This window comes from Antechinus flavipes, chromosome 3 (genome assembly GCF_016432865.1).
Source record: "Antechinus flavipes isolate AdamAnt ecotype Samford, QLD, Australia chromosome 3, AdamAnt_v2, whole genome shotgun sequence".
Lineage (NCBI taxonomy): Eukaryota > Metazoa > Chordata > Mammalia > Dasyuromorphia > Dasyuridae > Antechinus > Antechinus flavipes.
Genome location: NC_067400.1, coordinates 228,724,633 through 228,748,674, shown reverse-complemented (window position 1 = coordinate 228,748,674; position 24,042 = coordinate 228,724,633). Strand labels below are relative to the sequence as shown.

At 34.8% G+C, this 24,042-nt stretch overlaps 1 protein-coding gene and 1 long non-coding RNA gene across 4 annotated transcripts in view; one reads left to right on the top strand and one right to left on the bottom strand.

Moving 5' to 3' along the window:
• Positions 1 to 20,186, top strand: part of JADE3 (jade family PHD finger 3) — a 162,755-nt gene extending 142,569 nt beyond the window's left edge. For both annotated transcript variants that reach the window (XM_051984612.1, XM_051984613.1), the window contains 4 exons: positions 775 to 891; positions 11,944 to 12,417; positions 16,282 to 16,399; positions 17,844 to 20,186. In XM_051984612.1, coding sequence (XP_051840572.1) covers positions 775 to 891; positions 11,944 to 12,417; positions 16,282 to 16,399; positions 17,844 to 18,757 — 1,623 coding nt within the window. In that variant the 3' untranslated portion in view covers positions 18,758 to 20,186. The remainder of the gene's footprint in view (positions 1 to 774; positions 892 to 11,943; positions 12,418 to 16,281; positions 16,400 to 17,843) is intronic.
• The window catches only part of LOC127553707 (uncharacterized), a 55,899-nt gene that overhangs the window by 3,374 nt on the left and 28,483 nt on the right, over positions 1 to 24,042 (bottom strand). Inside the window, exon 2 of one of the 2 annotated variants that reach the window (XR_007951809.1) lies at positions 5,978 to 6,145. This is a non-coding gene — a long non-coding RNA (uncharacterized LOC127553707). The remainder of the gene's footprint in view (positions 1 to 5,977; positions 6,146 to 24,042) is intronic. The other variant, XR_007951810.1, reaches the window with a different exon arrangement.

Genomic DNA, 24,042 nt, shown 5'->3' with positions numbered 1-24,042 from the left:
TTCTCTTTGTGGCAGGAATGTGTGTATGAGATTAACTACTATTGTTTGAACTCTGATTTGCAGGGAATTAAAAATTTTCAGAAATCCTTTCCCCTTTGGTCTTAGAATGACAAGACAGCTTATGATGAAATCATAAATTTATAACTATAAAGAATTTTTAAGAGTATATACTCAAACCCTTTTTTTTAATAGATGAAAAAATTACAGCCAAAAGAGGTTATGATTTGTACAAAGGGACAGAAGATTTGAACCCAGGTTTCCTTGGAAGATTTATCTTAAAATATATTTTTTGACTGTTTCCATTCATGTGTGTTCATTTTCTCATTATTTAAAGCCATTTTACTTCCCAGGAGTATCAGTCTTTTTATAATAAAACTCTAAGATTCCATTTTCTCAAGTTCTATCAATCCCTGATCAAATAAAAATATTCCCATTTTGTATAATAACAGCCATCCCACTGCCACACTTCTACCTTCTCTAGACCCCCTTCAGTGTACAGCATCCGAGTGTAATTTTAGGCTACTAAAACTTAAAGAGTTTAAAAGCACACTAAAATTTTTGAGACACTACGTTATTTTCTTTGCCAAAAATGATTGACCTAAATGGTAAGGGCAGATTACTTTTCGTTTCTGGGTTTGATTGTTTTTGTTCATATTAAGGCATATGCTCTCTTTTCATCTTTATAGACTCTGATCTTCCTATAAAATAATTTATATTATATTAGGTATGCTTTGAGAACTCGGGGGATAATTTATGGTGGTAATTTTTTTTCAGGTCAGCATTGCCTGCCCTGAAAGGATGGAACCAATCACAAAAGTCTCTCATATCCCACCTAGCCGATGGTCTTTAGTCTGCAGTTTATGCAAGTTAAAGACAGGAGCTTGTATTCAGGTATGTCTTCATTAGAAGTATGTGCAGTATAAAGTAATGAGTTGGGTTTTTTTTTTTTTTTGATAATTCAATTCAATACCCATTTGTAAATCACTTGTGTGCAACATACTACACAAGGCATTGGGGATACTAAAATCAAATGGGACACAGTCCTTATGCTGGAAGCTTACAGTCTAGTAAGTAGGCTAAAAAAAATAGATAATATAAATTAAAAGTATACAAAAGAATTGAAAGCCATATGAAGAAAATGGAGAAAGAGAAAATTACTTATAGTGAAGGACTTTGAGAAGGAAGTGGAACCTCCAAGCAAGATCTCAGAGTGTTTCAAAGATTTCATCAGGTAAAAATGTGGGACCATTGCAAATATGGATAACATGAGGGAAGGAACCAAGGCTGGATTGAAGCAGGAAATGAGATTAGGAAATCTTGAATAACCAAATTTTACTAAAATATAGAATGTGTGTGTGACAGAGAATAATGTGAGTACCTTGATAACACTGGAAATGTAGTTTGGGCTATCTGGGGTTTTGAATGCCAAGCCAAGGAATTTTTATTTTATTTTCTAAGAGTGAGAGAGGAGGAAAAAGAATATTGAAAAAGGCTCTTGAACTATGAAGGAATCTTCATTGTACGCTCCTAGAGATAGCCTGTACATTTGGGGGAAACAGGTAGAAATATCAAAAGTTCCTGCTTCTCAAAGAAGGACCAGAGGTTCTTAGTACTCCAGTTCTTTCTACCATATGAGATTCTGATGGAGCATTGGCTCCTATTGGCTATTAGGAATCACCAGTTATTATAAGCATGAAATTAGAAATGAAAGGTCTGGATCCTCTAACAAATCATTACCTTCTCAAATCTAGGTTAAATGAATGAACCATAGAGTAATCCTAATCTAAAATATACCAATCTCATTTTTGCTTACTCCTGTAATGGTATTTACAGTAAACACTGCCAAGTACAACTATAGTTTAAAAGAAGAGAACTCATAAATGGCTGTCAGATATCAACAAAATATTTACTTATTCTAAGTTCTGCAGTCACAAAAATAAATCCTTAAAAGTAAATTTGGCAAAGTGTTAACAATCTTAGTCATTCAGCTCCAATCCAAATGCTTCATGAAAAAATCCTCCACTTTGTTGAGAAAATACTGAAAGACTCCTTTGGCTAAGTGCCAAAAAAGTGACTTGTAATTTTCTGCCTTTTTTAATTCGGCAGGCTATTGAGGTTGGAAGATCTAGTAAAATCTTAAAGAATCCAGCATGTCTTGCTGGAGGCTCTCTTTTTAGATTGAAATAACAGCAAAATCCTCAACTTAGACTTGTGTCCTAATGAACCTTCCTATCAAATAAAGACAAGAAAAGATTAATTTTCAGCATTGTCATCAATCCAAGCATTATAATGTGATTAATTTGATTTGATTCAACAAGCATTAAATATCTATTACATATGCATGACACTAATCTAGGTGCTGGCAATACAGGGATTAAATAAAATAAGGCTTGCCCTTAAGGAACTTACATATGAGAGAGCTAATTAGATATAACCCTAATACCTAACAAATTGCCATTCACTAGGTATTTGAGATTTTGCTGGCTAGATTTCTTTCTTAAGGACCATGACTTAAATAAAAACCAATGTGATTTTCATTGATTGACCACCTGTAGGTCCCAGGCCAAGCCCCCTTTGGTCATTGGGTCCTAATTGACTCAAAACTGAATGTAAATAGCAGTTATTTCTGTTTTGGCCTGAAGCCCTTTCCCTTTCCAGATTTACTTATTTATTTAGATTTGAGGGGGATTTTTTTTTTACTAGATAAAAGAGGAGATCCTTTGCCTCAATTGCTACCTATCCTTAATCATTAATGGCTGGGGCCTCAGTCAGACGAAGACCTTAGCTTAAAAAAGCCAATGTCCTCTCCCATTACATCCAGAGCCATCTCCAGTTCTTCTGATTTATATTTGGCTACTTGACCTAGATGGCTTTAGAGGGGAAGGTAAGGCAGGTGACCTTGCACAGCCCTCCCTAACTTAAATCCAATTCACTTGCATGCCATGGCATCCCCTCCCTGATGTCATGGTCCCCTTCCAGAACTAAGGTCAAACAACAGCAACAATAGCTCAATAAATGCTTGTTGATTGAGTGAGTGAAGGTAATTTCAGAGAGAAAAAGAGTACCAAAAGAAAGAGAGACCAGGAAAGAAGATCCTGTAGGAGGTAACACCTGAGAAGTGAAATGAAGATTCCAAAGAAAGAAAAGATTCCAAAAAGGTAAAACCTGATTTGATGCCAGTGGAGCGAAATCTCAGACATAAGCCTGCCAAGCTGGATTTTGGGTCAGACTCTTATCTGTCAGTCCTGTGACCAGCCTTGTTTAGTGTACAGAGGTTCATCACCATGTTGCCTATGAAATGATGATTGGTGATTTTTTTGTTGTTGTTGTTGAATCTCTTGAAGATTCATTTATGAAGTTACAGAACAATATCATTTGTGTCGGAGGATACATTTCCCAAGGTGATGAAATCACAGATTTCCTTAATCCCTGAGGTTTGAACTTTAGCTGCTTCCTTCTCTATCCAGCCACACATTCTCTACCCTTTGGCAGTAGTTATCTCTACTATTACACTATTTTCTCTCTCACTGCAACTAATTTAGTTTTGGGTTGGGTTATTATTAATCTCCTGAGAGAGAGAGCATGGTAGAGTTGAGAGACAGCTGATCTGAGAGTAAGGAAGGCCAGGGTTCAAGTGTTACCTCTGACATTATGTCATGACTGATAGACCACCTTTTGAGTGATCCCAGGCAACTCTTGAAGACTATTATTAAATTGCAGAATGGTGGCTGGAGTTTCATTATTAGGAGTTTTGTACACTAATGAAATCACAGGGCTTACCTTCAAGCAACCCTAGCTCTCCAATACATCCTTCATTCCACTGCCCAAATAATCATTATATTCAATTATTATCACTCTTCTACTCAAATACTTGTCATTTGCCTATAAGGTTTAAATTTCCATTAAGATCCCTTGCTGCTACTTAGAGGTGATTCCCAGAAGAATCAGATGAGAAGTTTAGTCAGTGCTAAAAGCAGCGAGGTCTTTTCTCACATTTAAGGGAAGGTCATATGGCTTAATTGGAAACTCCCAACAAGAACACAGAATGGGAGGGACAACAAAAGAAGAATACTACAGCAGCTTACTAAGTCCCTTCCTTCCCCTGCTTTCTACTTCTCTCTTTCTCTTCCCCTCTTCTCCCCCTCAGCTGTATCTCTGTTTCTGTCTCTTTGGCCATCACTGATACTCCCAGAATGAGAAGGAAGAAGTTAGGAAAGTTATATGAATATATATTTTGAATATCTACTGGGAGCTTCATGCACTTTGGTCTTCAGGCTATGGCAGAGGGAGAGTCCATAATGAACTTCCAAGAGGTTGCTCGCAAGATTTGGCACATTGTTGCACTAAGCTTTTATTAGGACTTTGGGGTTAAGTTTTACTAGATTTATAAAGTCAGCTCTGGGACCAGAGCAGCTCCAGCAAACTAATGAAAGCTAAGGATATTACAGGGAAGAATGGGATTCATCTCATTCTGTAAGATCTGACTGATTTCCTACCTCAGAGGTCACAGATAAGGAGACATCATTTAGCTAGATTAGATGGGCCTAGACTTAGAAGATTATAGATATTGGGATTTCCAGAGAAGAGGCAGAGCAGAGGGAAGGGAAACCAGATAGGAAAAAGGCATGTGACTAGACAACTTGTGGATTGAGAAAAGTTAGCATGGTTTATGCAGACAATCTGGTCTTAGCCACCTGTTCAGCTCACCCTTTATCCTTCCACATATTTTATGTCCCAGTCCAACTGAAACATTTTCCACAATTCCCTTTTTTTCTAGTGCCTTTGCTCACACTATTCCCTATGATTGAAATAGACTCCCTTCTCCATCCCTCTGCATCTATTGAAGTCTCTTTTTTCAAGCCCAATTCCTTCATATAACTTGATTTCCCCTTTCTCCAACCCCCAGAATAATTTCTACTTCCTCAAATTTCTTTTAACACTTTGACTGGACCCCCCCCTTTGCCCCATAACCTTTAGCTTTATACTTATTTGTAAACATGATATAAATCCTAGATAAGCTCCTGAAGGATGACTGTGTCATTTTTAATCTTTGCAAAGCCCTATGATTAGGTACATAATAAATGTTGAATTAAAGGCATAGCTTTATTAAGTACAGAATAAATTTTGGCAATACTGAAGGATTTCAGAGGAAAGTTTCATTTCTTCAGCCTGGGATGCTTACAAAGTTTTACAAAAGTAGTTATATCAAATCTTACTAAGAGCTCATATACTGGATAAGAAGGCTAAGTTCCAGGTCTTTTTTCTAGCTTGATAAACATTTATTTTCTTTCTTTGAAGTGACAAGAATAGAGTAAATGCCTTAAATTAATACCAGAGTACTTTTTTTCAACTATAAAACATATGGCAGCTACTTTGCTATAAAAATACATGGGAAGTAACTTGTTTTTATGCAATTTATGAGATATAGTGGAATATAATGGAAGAATATAGTGGCTTTGAAGACAAGAGACCTGGGTTTTGAATCTTATTGTGTGATCCTAGGTGAATCACATTACTTCTCTCAGACTTGGTTTCCTCCTTTATAAATTGGAAGTAATAGTACTTGTAGTATCTGATACAAAGGATTGTTGTAAGGAAAGACCTTTGTAAACCATAAAGTATTACATAAATTCCAGTTATTATTGTTGTTGCTTTAAAAATTTTAAAAAGTCATATATTTCCTCTACACCTAACATGTATATGATCTGATTTACAAAGTACTTTACAAATATTGTCACATTTTTATCCTTATAACAACCTAGTAAGTAGTTGCTATTATTATCCCTATTTTATAGATAAACTGAGATAGACAGAGATTAAGTGACTTATCTGGGGTTGCATAGCTAGTAATAATAATAATAATAATAGTAATATTTATATAGCACTTAACTATGTTCTAGGTACCATGTTAAGCACTTTTCAATTATGATTTCATTTTATCCTTAGAACAACCATGAGAGCTAGGTGCTATTCTTACCTCATTTTATAGATGAGGAAATTGAGGCAGGCAGAGGTTAAGGAATTTGCTCAGGTTCACACAGGTAATAACTGAGGCTGGATTTGCACTCATGTCTTTCTGATCTTTTCCATTGCTCTGTGCATTATGGCAGCTCCTCATTACCATGCTTCTCCTCATTTTTCTTCTCTTATGAAAATAAGAATATTTTGTCAGTGACAAGTACAAGTTGTTCCTTTACCCACTTTAGTATGTAGGCATCCAACTAGTTATAGTTTGACACTAGATTAATTCTTTTGATTTCTTGAGGGACATATATTTTATTTAAGTACCTAGTCACTTAATTTTCTTTTCTTTTGATTAATTCATATTTATGACTAAATCTTCTAGTCTTTAAGAACTTTAAACTGAAAAGATCCTTTTTATTCCCCATTTCACCGTTTTAAAAAAACACAGTATGATTGTAAAACAGTCAATGCCAAGTCCTTCTTAATCCTATGCTAAATAATAAACTCTGTGTGTGTGTGTGTGTGTGTGTGTGTGTGTGTGTGTGTGTGTGTGTTTAAATGGGAGTCTGACTTCTTAGCCAAGAGGTAGCAGAATATGACCAACCAAGAAAGATTTTTGGATTCTATCCACTTTATCTTTGAGGACTTGCCAGGAGTTTTGACAGATATTTACAATTCCATTGGGTCTTGGATTGGATATGATTGCATGCTCTCTCTGGGAATTTTTGGCAACACTGCAGGGCTCGACCTTCTTTCTTATTAGGAACAAAAAAAATGAGTTATTTTAGTAGATTTCTTTTTCAAAGAAGTTTCCTTCTTAATCCTAAACTAATTTTTGCTGTTTCCCTCCTGAATTCTGTAAACGATAGAAAATCCTCAATACTGTGTCCTAAAAGCTTATTTAGGGACAATAATAGGAAAGTTTTGCATTCCTATTGAAGGAAGGAGGAATTGGTGTAGAGTAGCTTGGGAAGAAAGGGAGAAAAAAAATACAAGATTTTCTTTTTTTTAATAATAGCTTTTTATTTTCAAATTATATGCAAAGATAGTTTTCAACAGTCACCCTTCAAAAATCTTGTGTTCCAAATTTTTCTCTGTCCTTTTCTTCCACCCCTTCCCTAGATAGCAAGTAATCCAATATATGTTAAACATGTGCAATTCTTCTATGCATATTTCCACATTTATCATGCTGCATAAGAAAAAATCAGATCAAAAAGGAAAAAAAAAAAGAAAAAGAGAAAACAAAAAGCAAGCCAACCACAAAAAAGGTGAAAATACTATGTTGTGGTCCACACCCTTCCCCACAGTCCTCTTTTTGGATGCAGATGGCTCTTTCCACCACAAATCTATTGAAATTGGTCTACATTACCTTTTAGTTGAAAAGAATCATGTCCATCAAAATGGATCATTGCATCCAAAATTTTCTTGAAGGCTATGAAGATCTCCCTTTAAGTCTTGCATTCTATGTTATCTAATGTAATGTGTATTATTAATTACTTCAGTCTAACTGGTCACATGCAGGCTTTAATGAGATGACCCTGGGTTTTTATATCAACTTCATCTGACAGTCAGCAAGTGAGAGAGAAATCATTTCTTGGGTTCTAGCATATATGAAGGGTTCAACTGATATATTCCTAGAAGAACTAGAGTATCCCAACTATTCTAGAATTCTCATATTCTAGAATCAGGAAAAGAGGAGTAACATCTCTCCATTGCCCATGTGGTGATATACAAACCATGAACTGTCAGTTTATCAGCTTTGTTCTAAAGCATTAAATTTGACATTTGGACCTAGTTCCAATTTACTTTGTGGTTCCCACTATCTTTTAATGCTTCCATCTGAAAAACGTTTCTCTTCTGGAATGTAGGCATATGTGAACCTACCTCATTATAGTAGAAAGAACAGAAATGGTGTAATGGTAATGGTTTTTTCTGCTCTCCAACAGACTGAATTAAGAAAGAGACAGCCTACCTTATAGTTTCGTTAAGTTGAAATATTACTAAGTGCTGTGACTTTGACCAGTAATTAATAGATAGGAATTCAGCTCACATGAAGAGATAAAGTCTTTGTGAGCAAGGTCCCACTCTATGTTTTTAACTAGCCCTGAATCACAAAATATTTAATAACAGATAATTTATAAGTATATTTAGTAAAGATTTTAATAAAATATAATTTGGACATAGAATCAGCACAATGTGTGCTTCCTGTGCCTACATGGTTTTTGTTTGTTTGTTTTGTATCTTCAGTCGATAAGATTCTACTTTTTAAAAAATCAATTATATTTTAGTTCAAAATTTTATAGATTTTTTTGTTTTATGTCACAGTTATTTCCCAAAATATGCAAAATGGCTTATTTTTTAAAATAAAAAGTTATATTATTTTTAATTTGTGAAATAAAACAAGCATTTCCATAATATAGTATGATAAAAAGGCAATTGCACATTTAACTGCAAATCTATTATATAAAATTTATCATTCCTTTTAAATATAAAGTTATAATGTAAATTACTTTTTCCCTCCCTTCCCCCCATCCTAGAGATGGCTACCATTAGACACATATAAAATTATTCTATACACTTAAAATTATTCTACACATACTTTTACTTATTTTTTTCCTCTTGGTACAGATAGCATCTTCATATGTTCTTTGTTGTTAAGAATTGGGGACACATCATGAAAACACTATGAGATATACAAGATAAAAATTGAGATATTCAATAGAGGGAATGCACTGGAGGGGTTGAGAAAAACTTCCTTTAGAACTTGGGATTTTAGTTGGAACTTGAAAGAAGCCAGAAAGAGCCTGAGTCAAAAGTGTCTTGAATTTAAAACTGCAAGGAAACGAGTATCACTGGATTACATTGCACATGGGAATGTTTAAGGTTTAAGTAAACTGCCAAGGTAGGAGGGTAACAGGTTATTAAGAGCCTTGAATGCCAGTGGATTTTATATTTCATCCTAGAAGTGAGGAGCCAATACTTTGCACATAATAGGTCTGAAAAAATGTTTATTGAATAAATTCTGCATATAATTTTTAGTGCTGCAATATCCATCTTTGTATATCTTTTATCAGGAAACAGCCTAGTATAATGGAAAGAAAAGAGCTTTGATTTTGGAGGGAGAAGAAATCAGTATCTTTTTTCTGATCCAAGCTCTGTTTCTTTTCTTCTTTTACAACAGTTTTTTAGTTTCAAAATACATTCAAAGAGTTTTCAACATTCATCCTTGCAGAATCTTGTGTTCCAATTTTTTTTTCTCTCTCTTCCCTCCATTCCCTTCCCCTAGACAGCAAATAATCTAATATAGGTTAAACATGTACAATTCTTCTAAACACATTTCCACATTTATTATGCTGCACAAGAAAAATCAGATCAAAAAGAAAAAAAAATGAGAAAAAAAGGAAGCAAGCAAACAACAACAAAAAAGTGAAAATACTATGTTGTAGGGACACTGATAGATTGTTGGTGGAATTGTGAACACACCCGGCCATTCTTGAGAGCAATTTGGAACTATGCTCAAAAAGTTATCAAACTGTGCATACCCTTTGATCCAGCAGTGATTCTACTGGGCTTATACCCCAAAGAGATACTAAAGAAGGGAAAGGGACCTGTATGTGCCAAAATGTTTGTGGCAGCCCTGTTTGTAGTGGCTAGAAGCTGGAAAATGAATGGATGCCCATCAATTGGAGAATGGTTGAGTAAATTGTGGTATATGAACGTTATGGAATATTATTGTTCTGTAAGGAATGACCAGCGGGATGAATACAGAGAGGATTGGTGAGACTTACATGAACTGATGCTAAGTGAAATGAGCAGAACCAGGAGATCATTATATACCTCAACAATGATATTGTTTGAGAATGTATTCTGATGGAAGTGGATCTCTTCGATAAAGAGAGCTAATTCAGTTTCAATAGATCAAAGATGGACAGAAGCAGCTATACCCAAAGAAAGAACACTGGGAAATGAATATAAACTGCTTGCATTTTTGTTTTTCTTCCTGGGTTATTTCTACCTTCTGAATTCAGTTCTCCTTGTGCAACAAGAGAACTGTTCGGTTCTGCAAACATATTGTATCTAGGATATACTGCAACATATCTAACATATATAGGACTGCTTGCCATCTAGGGGAGGAGGTGGAGGGAGGGAGGGGAAAAAATCGGAACAGAAGTGAATGCAAGGGATAATGCTGTAAAAAATTACCCTGGTATGGGTTCTAGTAATAAAAAGTTATTAAAAAAAAAGAAAAGAAAATACTATGTTGTGATCCACATTAAGTACCCATAATTCTCTTTCAGGATGCAGATAATTTTTCTTAGTACCCCATATGATCTTGAGGAAGTCACTTAAATTCTAATTCTCATCTGTAAAATGAGAAATTTGGATGAACAGACTAGTTGTTCTCTAAATTCTCTTCTAGCCTAAATACATGATCCTATGATAGATTGGAGTTATTTTGCATATGTACTATGCACAAGCTCTGCTTAGTACTGTTCTTGAGAGTTCAACTATCAGTAGAATTGAGGGCAATGGATAGAGTTCCTGAATGGAATCCAGTTCAACAGTTAATAAATTCTAGGTGATGAGGTGAATAAAGTACAAAGGTTCAGGAACATTCATCTTCCTGAGTTCAAATCTGACTTTAGAAACTTTCTAGCTGGTTGACCCTGAGCAAGTAACTCATTTGCTTCCATTTCCTCATCTATAAAATGAACTGGAGAAGGAAATGGCAAACCACTTCACTATCTTTGTTAAGAAAACCCCAGATAGGGTCACAAAAAATCAGATGCAGCTGAAAATGATTCAATAACAACATCAGGAGAATTGATTTAATTAAGCTTGTCTCCTTGGAAATGTTTGGAGTATTGGGTCCAGGTTTTTCAGATATTGGATTTTTGAACTCTAGTTATTAAGGAAAAAGAGCAAGACACTCAAACTGTAGCCATACAGTCTATTAGTGGTCCAAGATTACATAATTTATATTTTTGATAACCTTCTAATTATCAAAATTCTAGAGTTAAAATAAGGATAAAATGAGCTCTATTTACATATGCAATATTTCAAAATGAGAATATCTGTTCATTTTAACTGACTCTCCTACCATGTTTTCTCAAAACATTTATTTTTTCTTACATTCTATTCTCTCCTCCCCTCAAAAAATCAGTCATAAAAACACATAATTTGTCTCCTGTTACTTATAATGAATAATAGTAATCTGAAATATTATGAAATGATTTTTAAAAAATTATTTACTGTAAATTGTTACTTTGGAAATAGTACAGTGGAAAGAGCATTGGATTTGAAGTCATGGAATCTGTTTTCACTCTTACTTGCCGCATCCAAACTGTGTGACCTTGTGAAAGACTCCCTAAGCTTCAGTTTCTTCATTTGTAGATTGAGGTGTTCAGACTAGATGACCTCTGAAGATCCTTCTAGACCTAAATCTATAATTTTATGATCCTGTGCTTTTAGAGAAGAATGAAACAATTTCTGGTACATTTTAATTATATTTATATAGTAACAATAACCCTGGGCAAGGAATCAGATAGTCTAGGTTTGAGGAGTGACAACACATCACAAATGCTCTGAGCTTCAGTTTTCTTTTCTGTAAAGTGGCACTGACCCATTTTGTAGGGATAAAAAACAAATATAAAAAACCAATAAAATAAGCCATTGTTACTAATTATCATTTCAAACATTTTAGCGTCATAATCTACTTTGGTGATCCTGCTGGGACTGGTGGTGTTTTTTTTTTTCCTCAAGAGATATGTTTGATTACTTCTCTAGGTAGTTTTGTGTTATGGATGCATGGTTTTAGAACAGTTTTGTGTTATGGATGCATGGTTTTAGAACAGTTTTGTGTTAATAGAATCTTTTGCTTCTTGAAAGCCTTTAGGTTTTGTTTTGTTTTGTTTTATCAAGAGACCTGTGTATTTTCTCTTCCCCCAGATGATATTGAGTTTTACTTTCTTCCCACAGTGCTCTGTAAAAAGTTGTATCACAGCTTTTCATGTTACCTGTGCATTTGAACATAGCCTAGAAATGAAGACTATTCTCGATGAAGGGGATGAAGTCAAATTCAAGTCATACTGCCTCAAGCATAGCAAAAACAAGCAGAGCTCTTTGACTGATGCAAGTGATCATTCCCAAAGTACTGGTGATCACAACCAGATTGAAAGTGAGAAAACCAGTCTGCGGGCCCAGAAATTAAGAGAGCTAGAAGAGGAATTCTACTCTCTGGTAAAAGTAGAGGATGTTGCTGCGGAACTTGGCCTTCCAAAACTTGCTGTGGACTTCATCTACAATTACTGGAAATTAAAACGAAAAAGTAATTTTAATAAACCATTATTTCCTCCTAAGGAGGATGAAGAAAATGGCCTAGTGCAGCCAAAAGAAGATAGCATCCATACCCGCATGAGAATGTTTATGCATCTGCGACAGGATCTGGAGAGAGTAAGTAAAAGGCTAACAGTAAACTTTATACTTGGCTCAATAGAAAAATAAGCCTCTTCTAGTTTAAATTGTTTTTATAATATTGTCCCTTTTTGCATTATTATAACCTTTTTGTTTCCCTGAAACTAAAGAAAATAGTTTATCAGTGTTAAATTTGGACAAGTAGTAAAAAAAAAAATCAGCAATGAATTATAATAACCACCACCACTGCTGCCACCATCATAGCTGTCATTGTTTTAATACCTTAAGGTTTACAAATTGCTTTACAAATATTATTTATTATTATTAATTATAATGTAGCTCTAACTAAATATTGCTATGATTATAAATTATATTACATTGTGATAAACTACATACCATTCTATATTCTATTTATATAATAACATATGATATAATAATAATAATAGTGATAAAAAATAATAACTAATATTTATTTCGTGTTTACTATGTGCCAAGCTAAGCATTTTACAAGTACTGTTTCATTTAATTTTCACAGCAACCCTGAGAGGTAGAGACTATTACTATCCTCATTCTTTACAGATGAGAAAACAGAGGCAGGCAGAGGTTAAATAACTTGCCCAGGATCACAGCTAGAAAGTGTTTGAACCTAGATTTGAACTCAAATCTTCTTGATTCTAAGTTCAGCATGTCAAACTTGTAGGTATATTCTCTTTTATGTTCTTTTACCATTAAAGCTAAAATCAGCTGAAAAGCTTAACACTACCCTAACACTTTTGAGACACCTTAAATTATCCCCCTTTTCTTTTTTTTCTTTCCTCTGAAACCAAAATTTCAGGCTAAGGTTGAGGTCTGAGATGGTCTTTTTTTGTTTTTGTTTTATTTTATGTTTTAACTAGTAAGGAAAAAGTCCCAAAAGCTGTATTTAGTATCAATCAATGATTCATTAAGTACCTACTAGGTGCAGGGACCTGAACTATGTATATATGGGTCAAAATAACACACCTTCAAGATTCTACACCAAATCCACCATTTATCTAAACTTGTGAAATTTTGTCATGTTCAATCAATTAAACACTCACTCTACTTATCCAAGATCACTCTTTCAGACCAATCGTGGGTTTAATTTACTAAATTATTAATTTCTAATGTGCGATTTATGGTTTGGAGAAATGATACCACTTATTGATAGCACTAGAATTTGAAGATGAAATTCTGAGATAGTTTTGATGATGTCTTCAATTTTAGGTGATAAAAATTAATCTCTTAGACAAGTAGGAGAAAGGCTCTGAAAATGGAGATCAGTTTAGTGCCTTGGTCCTACCCTCTAAAGGTAATCCAGTTAGAAATCAAAATTATGTCAAGACCCTGAGACTAAATTTTCCCTATGAAACAATTTATGACCCATGACTTTTGCAAAGGAAATGCCTTCCTTTGGGTCAGTTTTCCATGGCACTATCTCGTGGTGTTTTTCTCTCTACTCCTTCCCCCATGCCACATGGTATCTCTCCTAATTCCATTAAACTTCTCAACTCCACTTCTCCTTATAGCTAACTTTTTTAGGGTGCTAAGTCCCTTTCAGTATTTAGTCTGCTAGCTAAGGGTATGCTCTAACCTCATGAGGTGTTCCCTTTCTACTGGGCAATTGTGAGTTCCACTGAGAAATTTATTTTTCATATGTTCTCCCCTCTATTTCATCTTTATCATTATTAGACTCTATTGTATCCCTTCATTTTTCTATAACTTCTTCCCCTAAATAAATCTATCTTTTGCCAGAGAGAATAGCCATTGTGAATTCTTCACATGACTGAATCCAAACTTTTGGTACCTGCCATAACATGGTAACAAAACCACACTATAGATCAACATTAGTTTTGCCTCAGATATTGTCAAATTAAATTTTGTCTTACTACTTAGTAAAGGTAAATTAATGATCTTGACCAAATTACTGAGATAAATGAAGTTGAATGTGTGGAATTATAAAATGGAGATGGGGACAGACTTGACAATCTACTTATCTGTTCAGTGGTCAGTAATTCTTTATATAAATGCTGGTTTATCACTGAACATAATAACAAAAAAATGTAACCATACAAGATAATATATTGCCATGTTGGCTAATCTGACAGTTTATATTAGACCTTTGAGAATCACAGCTACAAAGTATTTAATGCAATCCTCCCAAGTGCCTTACTCCCAGGGAGCAAATTAGAAAATCCTTGAGAATTAAAAAAAAAAAAGTCTGTCAATTTTAAATTAACTTCTTAATAACACAAACATCTTTTACCTTTACCTCCTTATGGAAATTGTCTCCCTTTGCTCTGCCTCTCACCAAACAAGGCTGGGACTGGCAGTAGTTAAATCTACCTTACTCTAAGGAAGAAGGTATATTGATTTATGGTTTTCCATAAGCTCAGGGAGAAAAGCATGGGCATTGGCCAATAACCAGCTTTTTAAGTTAAATCTAACTTGGACTTTTTTTTGCCAAATGCTATAAATTACAGCTTAACATATTCTCTGCTCTATTTCATCTTGACAAAGCTATGATATTTGTGAAAAAACTTAAATTGGGTTTCAACTACAGTAATAATTTATTAGGTATGACAGGATGTACCTGAGAAAATTTAGCAAAATATTGCTAATATTTACACATTTCCAAAACTACTTTTCTGTCCTATATGGATCCTTCACCTAATCCAGCTTGATCACCTAAACCTAAACCAGACTCTTTTTATACGGAACCTCTTGACTAATCTAATACTTCTTTGTACTCTGTCTAGTCCAAGTGCTGTTGAGTTATATGTTAAAAGTTTTAAAAGTAAGGCAACAATTAATCTTTGCTTTCTCTGTAAATATTTTTACATGCATGTAAAAATGTGTATACACTCACTGTATATATACTGTGTATATAGTCACATAGACAATACAGGCACACATGAGAATGATACTGAAGTGCTTCCATTTGAGGTATGATCCAAGTTAGCATCATGGTGTATAAATAGGGATATGCTAGTAAATATTTAATAACCATTGGGGCGGGAGGTACAACACTTAAAATTTAAACTGCATGATTAACATTTTTTCTATTACTTTCCTAAAACTAGCCAATCATTAAAATAATAAATCAAGTCCTGATTTATAGCCTTTGCTGATTTTTGAAGTATAAATGCAAACCCTGAAAATTTAATAATCAGCTCTTGCAAAGTGATTTGAGCTAGCTCCTGTACACTTCTGTGTGTATTTGACCCTAGGTCTCAAAGGTTGTGTCAGAAGAGTACAATATCTCTCAGTCCTTCCAAGCTGGAAAGGCTTTGAATTGAGATAGATGATGTTGCACAAATCTGTTGTCCAAGGAACAACCAGTTAAGAAAAGCTTATTACCAAAAGACTGGGCACCAGATGATAAATGTTTTCAGACATAGAAACTCATAGTTTCTAAGATTTTGGAGCTGTGGCAATGAATAACTGAGTGAATGGGTGAAAAAGCACTTGTTAAGTGCTGACTGTGCTAAAGCAGAATGCAAATAGAAAAAGTCAGACAACCCCTAATCTTCAGGAGTTTATACTCCAAATGGGAGAGACAAGACATTAAAAATTAAGTTCTGTTTATGACCGTATATATCTTTCTCTGTTAATGAAAGGGAATTTCCTTGAAAAATTGAAGTGAAATAATATATTGAAATGAATAAAAGTTCAGAGAAGGGAAATTTCTGGAGCATTTTTTGATGATTGATGTGTGAAATTCCTAATTTTTTCTATTTCCATATGATTTTTACAATGTTTGTATTTTACTAGCCTGTTCTTATGTTTTTATTTCTCCCCAATTATATTTGTTGTAATTCCAAATGCTAGATCTGCTTAACACAAATTAAATCTCTGCCTTTTGGGGGGTGATTGGATTTGTAGGTCAGAAACCTCTGCTACATGGTCAGCAGGAGAGAGAAGCTGAAACTGTCTCACAGCAAAGTTCATGAACAGATCTTCAATTTTCAAGTCCAGCTTGCTAATCAGGAAATTGCCACAGGTATTGTGATTGCGTCAGACTTATAGGGAGCCTCTGATAGTAAATCAGCATTTACTAATGCTGATCAGCTCATATATTGCATCTGAAAGTCTTAAAAGTTTCCTAAGTATGAAGATGTCCAGAGTTACCCAGAGAGCTTGTAAGAGGCTGGATTTGAAGCCTGGTCTTCCTTTCTGAAACCAGTTTTCTTTCCACCACTACATACTACCTCTCATCATGTTGTTATAATAATATTTGTAATTACATGGATACTACCTAAAGTCCTGAAAGAATTCTTATAGGATTTACAGCTGGTGGATTAGTCTCCAACTGTGGAGACTTTCTGCAGTTGAGGAACATACCTCATTGTTGCCAGGGAATCTTTGAAGTTGTCATTTTGCACCTTTCCCTGGACTGTTTTTGGGTTATGGTATGGTAACAGCCAGGGGTATTAGAGCTCAAATAGTCCCTCCAGCTTGAAAAAGGCATTTGGTAGCTCCTAGCAAAGCTTGGGGAGTCTAAAAATAATGAAAATATTCCTAATAATTTGATTTTGATTTGACTTTATGAGAGATTTGTCTTAATCATCTAAAATCATGGAGTCTTTATAGGTTTCATTGAACATGAACAGAAGTAGATGACTTAGGTCTCAAAGGTTATGTCAGTGGAGTCCAAGTTTAGTAAATCCTTCCAAACTGGAAAGACTTGGCATTCAGACAGACAAATCTGTCATCCAAAGTCTAATTAAAAGAGAATATTGCCAGAAGATTGGGTACAGAAACACATAGCTTCTAAGGCTTTAGGGCTGTGGCAATGAATGGATAGATGAAAAATCATTTATTAAGTGCTGACTTTAGGCTAAAGCACTGGAAATGTAAATAGAAAAAAACAGACTACTCCTACTTTCCAGGAGCTTACACTCCTAAGGAGAGAAACAAAACAAAACAAAAAAAAAAATTAAGTTCTGCTTGCTATCTTGTACATCTCTGTCAATGCAAGGAGATTATCTTGAAGAATTAAAGTGAAATAATATGTTAAAATGAATAAAAGTTCAGAGAAGAGATATTTTCTCGAATATGTTTGATGATTTGTATATGACATTTCTAATAATTTTTGTAGCATCCTACATGCTAAGATGTTTTTCTTGATTTCCTTTTCAAAATATGATAGAAAGAGAAATATGGGAGGAAGGAGAGAAGGGGGAAAAGAGCTCTGTGTGTTTGTGTTTGTCTGTAATTACTGAAAATTGAAAGTTTTGAAGATTATATAGGTAATCATTGGTGTTTCTAAGAGTAGATTTGAGCCTGTTGATCTAGCTACCATGAGTCAATCTCTTCTAAAGATGTGTCCTTTAAAAAAAATCATTGTTGTTATTTAATACATAGATTGATGAACTTGTTCTGTTGTGAAGATATCGATTGTAATGTAAATTGACTATTAAAATGATTCTTTTTTTTCCCCTTAGGACATCCTCTGACGAGTGCACTAGAAAACACACTGTTTTATCCACCTCCAAGAATAACTTTAAAGTTAAAAATGCCTAAATCAGCACTGGGAGATTGCAAAAACAACTCAATGAAAACCAATAACAGACCTCTCTCACCTGATGAAAATAGCAACTCAGCTCCAAATTACAACAAAAAAAGTATGCAGATGTCCCAGGAGACATTTGAAATGAGAATGAAATCCTATTCCAGATATTCCCATGACAGCAGGAGTAATGGGCTACTGGCCAGTCTCAGCCATTCTAGGAATGAGGCAAAAGAGTCTTGTCTAGCCCAGCCTTCTGAATTTCATCGTGGGCAATCTCTCGGGAAGCCTTTGGCACTTCAAGCTGCACTGCAGGGACAGTCTTCCATTGGGAATGGGAAAATACAACAGAATTCTAGATTTGCAAAGTCAAATGGCTTGATGGGCAACAGCAGATCAGGAGATATCACACAGAGAGATAATTCTAGTCAGACTCCATATGAACAAGAGCCTGTGCTTTCCTCTCACTTGTCTAGCCAGAGCAGCTTTAGAAAATCTTCCATTGAACATTTCAATAGGTCCTTTAAAGAGGCAACCAACAGTTTGGTGAGGACCACAGAAGACCTCAGATGCTGTGAAAAGTCAACAAGAAGACTTAACACCAAGGAGCGTTTGTGGTGTAAGCAGACTCTTGAATATCAGACAGGAGGAGCACCATATCAGGAAAATGACGGGTATTGCCCTGATTTGGAACTTAGTGACTCGGAGGCGGAAAGTGATGAGAATAAAGAGCAAGTCAGGATAAGAAGAAATAGCTCAGACAGGGAAAGTCCTTCTAAAGATTTTGGAAGAGATTGTCGCAGCAGAAATAAAACAAATGTGGTTTCTCACAGTTCAGTGCAAAGGTGATTAGAAACTTGAAAGGGTCACTCAACATTTATATAATCCCAGTGTATTGGTGCAAACCTAGACACCAAAGGATTCTAGAATTTAATGCCTATGTTAGGAGAAAATGCAATGAGAAAAGGGTGAAGTAACAGTGAATTGGCCAGCAGTTTTAAAAAGACTCACAAACCCAGCTTCTGCAAGGGCATATAGGAGTCAGCAGATTTTTAATCGTTTTTGGTTCTGTTATTGGGAATGTGTGTATGTATGTACGTATGTATGTGATAAATGTGTGTGCATGCATGAAAGAGAGAACAAGGAATAGCCGAGCACATGGTGGATGCTCAAAAATACTTGTGTTTGCTTTTTTACTTCAGGAACCTATTTTCATTATGCCGGGTTCTCAGCAAGACTTATTGTTAGCAATAAGTAATTGAAGTGCCAGGTTGCCACTGGTAGCCATAGGAATTAAGAGCCCTTGCTTTTGTTAAGGGGTTACAAGAGAGTGTGTTTTGCAGACACTACAACTACATTCCTATTGCTCCTGCAGTACCTAACTACTAAACCAAGATCCTGCTCTGGTGTCAGTTTCTAATTCTGTGCAAATCTATAAACTGTCTTCAGAGTAGAGATCAAAAGACCAACAGTATGGATGCTGCCAAACTCACTGACCTCTAGATAAGCCTCTTTCTTTACCCCCTTGCAAAAAGGTTGTTTCTCTTTAGAGTACCTTGCTTTATTCTGTAAATATTGCCCCTCTAGGACTTTAATTTTTGGTGCCTGTATATAGGATTGCTTGTTTGGGGAATGCACTTGTAAATATGTTACCCAGCTAACAAGTACAAATGGCTAATTTGTGGATAGTGTTTACAAAAGTAGAGGTACTACTTTAAAGGAAAATGCTCTGATGTTTAAATTGAGGCAATCATGGAGGAGGATGCCAGGACCCTCCCTCAAATGAGACCTTATCTCCCTTGGGGCTATTTATACCTGGTATTTAAAAATAATAATAATAATAATAAGCTTGACTTAATTCATTTCGTCTGACAGTTTTGTATGTTTGCTTTTATTTTGAAGCACATTTTTATTGCCAAACAGAATTTGTAAGCATATGTTGAACACATATGGACATAGTAAGCTGCTTATCAAACTCGGATTGGAAGCAATATCCCAAACTAAAAGCCCTTTGTTTTCTTTTGAGAAACAGCAGGCTTCCTGATCCCAAATCTTTCCACCTTACACTTTTTATTGCAGGGGATAATCATTGGATTTATCCCTCTTCTAATCAGAAAAATGTTGCATACCTAATTTAAAAGGCGCCATAACTGGTGATAAATGCCAGTTCTAGGTTTTTTGTTTGTTTGTTTGTTTTTGTAGCTTTAATTTAGTATTCCCTTGCTTTTAGTTTGGGAAAGCACAATAGAAATGATCAATAAATATTTTTTAAAGGCCATGTTTTTATTTTTAAAGGCAAACTCAAATTTTCATTTTTAATTTGATTCCAATTATTTTGGTGGTGGAAGTTCAGGACCAGTTCTCTTGGGAAATAATTTGGCAGCTTTGCTTCTTCCCCCATTTGACTTTGCATCCTTACAACTGTTTCTTTTCAGGTATTTAAAAAAAATTATCATGATATATATTTTTCTGTACTTTGCCTTTCCTGAATTACATCTTCACAATACTTCTTGCATGTGGGTGCATGTACCCATATGTAAATATGCAGTAGGGCATTTTAAGTTTCATATATTTTATTTTAATGGAAACTGCTTTGTGTTTTTAAGCCATGGGTCATTCAGAATGAATAAGTTAATTACCCCTTATTTGTACTCTAAGTATCCTGAGATCTTCTTTTGAGTTTTCCTTAGCTATTTATTAGTATGATACCATAATGGTAGCACTGCCTTGAGAAAAATTTTACTTAAGAGGTCAGCCAAGCAGCCATGTTGTTTCATGCCTTTCAGATATGAGTATGTGGGAGAAAACAACAACAACAACTAACACAGAAATGGTGCTTCAGCCAAATTCCAGATATTTTACCATTTTGGGGATGATGACTAAAGTATTTCCAGTCAGGGAAATAGTTTTGATATTTTTTACAGGATTTTACTAGGTAAATGAAGGAGCCTTTGGTTGTATAGCTCTCAAGTGTTGTCCCCAAAGTGTATTTGCTAGTTTTTACTGTATGTGTTTGGTGGTTAATTGTTGTTTGAAATATTACCTCTTAACATTATTTGTTAATTTTTTGTTTGCATTTTGTTTTATATATATATGTGTATATGTATACATATATACACGTCTATATATATATAATATATATATATATATATATTCAATTTTCCAAGATAAACTCGGTCTTTTTCAAATGTCCCCTTTTTACAAATACTTTTTCATTAAATTATGAAACTGCTAACAGACTTTCTTTAATGGTGGTTTATTCACAATCTTGTCTTTTCAAATTATCTCATTATTTAACAAGAAATGCACTGGACACTGGCATTGTATTATACTTTCTTTTGCCTTTCAAAAATATTTGATTTCAAAAATAGTTTGAATTTTTATTTTAATTTCTTTTTTGGTGAAGCAATAAGGGGTAAGTGACTGGCCCAGGGTTTGGTAAGTATCTAGCCTAATAAGTGTCAAGTTTCTGAAGACATATTTGAACTTAAGTATTCCTGACTCCAAGCCCAGTGCCCTATCCATTGCAATACCTCACTGCACTTTGAATTTTTAAAAAGAGCAGATTCAGACCAGAAATTGGGATGATCTACCCCTCCATATATATACAATTCTGACAAGAGAGCCAGCCTTAAGGATTCTCAGGTTATTTCAATTGTAGGTAGATGTGAGTGGGAGATCATTTCTAAATCAACAAAGATACTATAAGCATTAAAGAACACCATTTTCCTAAAAATATTAACTTACTGTGCATGACAGGTTTTTTCAAAGTTAATAACTTCAGTAATAATAATGAAGTTATAATATACCTTGTGATATTTCAGGATCATTTTATAAAGATTATTTTCATTATAAAGATTAAAAATTGGCTTAAGATCACAAGAAAGATCATTTGCAGAGATAGATGCACAGGGTAAGATTCTTAATACTTGGTAGCTGCAAAAGCCTTCAGTTATCTATTGCATCAAGTCACTGACCATCAGGAACTATTGTTTATTATATTTGTGTGCATATGTACATTTGTATGTATATGTATATATGGATGTGTATAGGTATGGACTAGCTATAGTTGCTAATTAATTGGTCCCATGAAAATACATTAGGCATAATAATAATATTATGGCATGATATTAACTTTTAAAAAATGGAAACCAGTTCAATAATTACTAAAAGCTAGGTGGTGCAATGGATAAAGTGCAGGGGCTAGAGTCAGGGAGACTTATCTTCCTGAGTTCAAATCTGACTTCAGACTTACTATGTGGCCTTGGGCAAGCCATTAACCCTGTTTTCCTCAATTCCTCGTATGTAAATGATCTGGAGAAGGAAATGGCAAGCTACTCCAGTATATTTGCCAAGAAAACCCCAAATGGGTTCACAAAGATAAGGCTATGACTGAAGAATGAATCAGACATGCCAGAAAACAACTGAACAACTATTATGTGCAAAGCACTTGGCACTGGGAACTATGAACATAGATAAGATATAATTCATATTCTCAATGAGTTTGCAATAGATTAAGTGTATACATTCCTGTAAGGGAGAGACAATGAATAAAGGAGAGAAATCTGAGCAAACCCTTATGAGAAAAGAAGGGGGGGAAAAAAGCAACATCACACCTCCTGAATCATGGAAACCTTTGTGGAGCTCACTTCTAGGTTTAAACTTAAAAGAAGGTAAGGAATTTCAACAAAGAGGGAATTAATTGAAAGAGGCCATTTCTTGTTTAAAGACAGCATGGAAAGGCAGAGAGAGAGAAAAGAAAAGGATAAGGTGCATAGGGAAGGCTCTAGTTTAGCTGAAACTTAGAATATGTGAAGAAAAGCAGAATTAAATTAGGCTTGATGGTAGATTAGCATTGAAAACTTAAAGGAAGTTTCCTAAAACTTAAGGAAAAACTATCATAGCTAGCCCTCATGGTGGAAGACCCTTACAAAGATTTCTCCTACCCTAATTTGGAATGCCATAGTCAGAAAATTTATACATTATTTGGAAATATAATGGAGAGCTAGTGATAGTTTTTGAGCAGAGAAGTAAAACATTACAATAAATCTTATTTGGCAGCAGTTTGAATCAGTTTCATATCAAGAGTGATAGCAGGGGTAGCTAGATGGTGCAGTGGACAGAGTACCAAGCCATAGTCAGGAGGAGGACCTAAGTTCAAATCCGGCCTCAGACACTGGACACGAAGAAGAAGATAGCATGAAGTAGGTTTGCATTTTACAAATAGTACCTTCATAACAACTCTGGAAGATACTTATCCTGAGGCAAACAAGTTAAGTGATCTACCCAGGGTCATCTATCTGAAGTTGATTTGAACCCAGATCTTCCTGACTTCAGATCTGGTGCTCTATCCGCTGAGCTATCTAGCTGCTTCTGTAATAACATTATAAATTGGACAACAAACAAATTGAGTTAACATGACTAGAAATCTAGTGCTATTGCAATTATATCACTGACCCCCGGCATAGATCTTGGGCCAAAGGATGGTAATGCAATAGTAATTTTTGCTAATAGTATATTAAGGAGGGAAGGGGTTACAGTTTATCTCTTGATGGGCACACACCAAGACAATCATTGATCTTTTCAAATAAAGTATTAATCTGAATTGCAGAATGATAGGGTAATATTCTGCAAGTTATGCATATAGAGATACAACAGGAAAAAATGATCTTTTAACTTAAAAATATAAACATTGTTTATGTTTTTTTAAAAACTAAGTGAAAGCTTAAACATTTCTCTCTGGGCTTTTTATCATCTTGAATATTGCAGAACTACTAGAGTATCTGTATTTACACACATCTACTAGACTATATGGGGAGGAAACAGTCCAAGCTAATTGAAGCTAAAGAATTTCATGGTTGAGAATTTTTCCAAATTTCCCCCCAAAAAAGCATTTCTCATCTAAAAACATTTTCTTATATCAAGACCAATTGTAATTAGCTTCTGATTTCTAGGAACAAACACAGGACGCTACAAGTAAATCTATGATCAGTGAGCACTGGCCCCTGCCAAATTCTGTCTCTATTAAAAGGCTTTCAGTTTAATTAACCTTCTCTAATCTTCAGCTCATCTGATTATAGACAAAGCTTAGTAACTATTAAACTATTTAACAAGTTGAAATATAAACTTTGGAG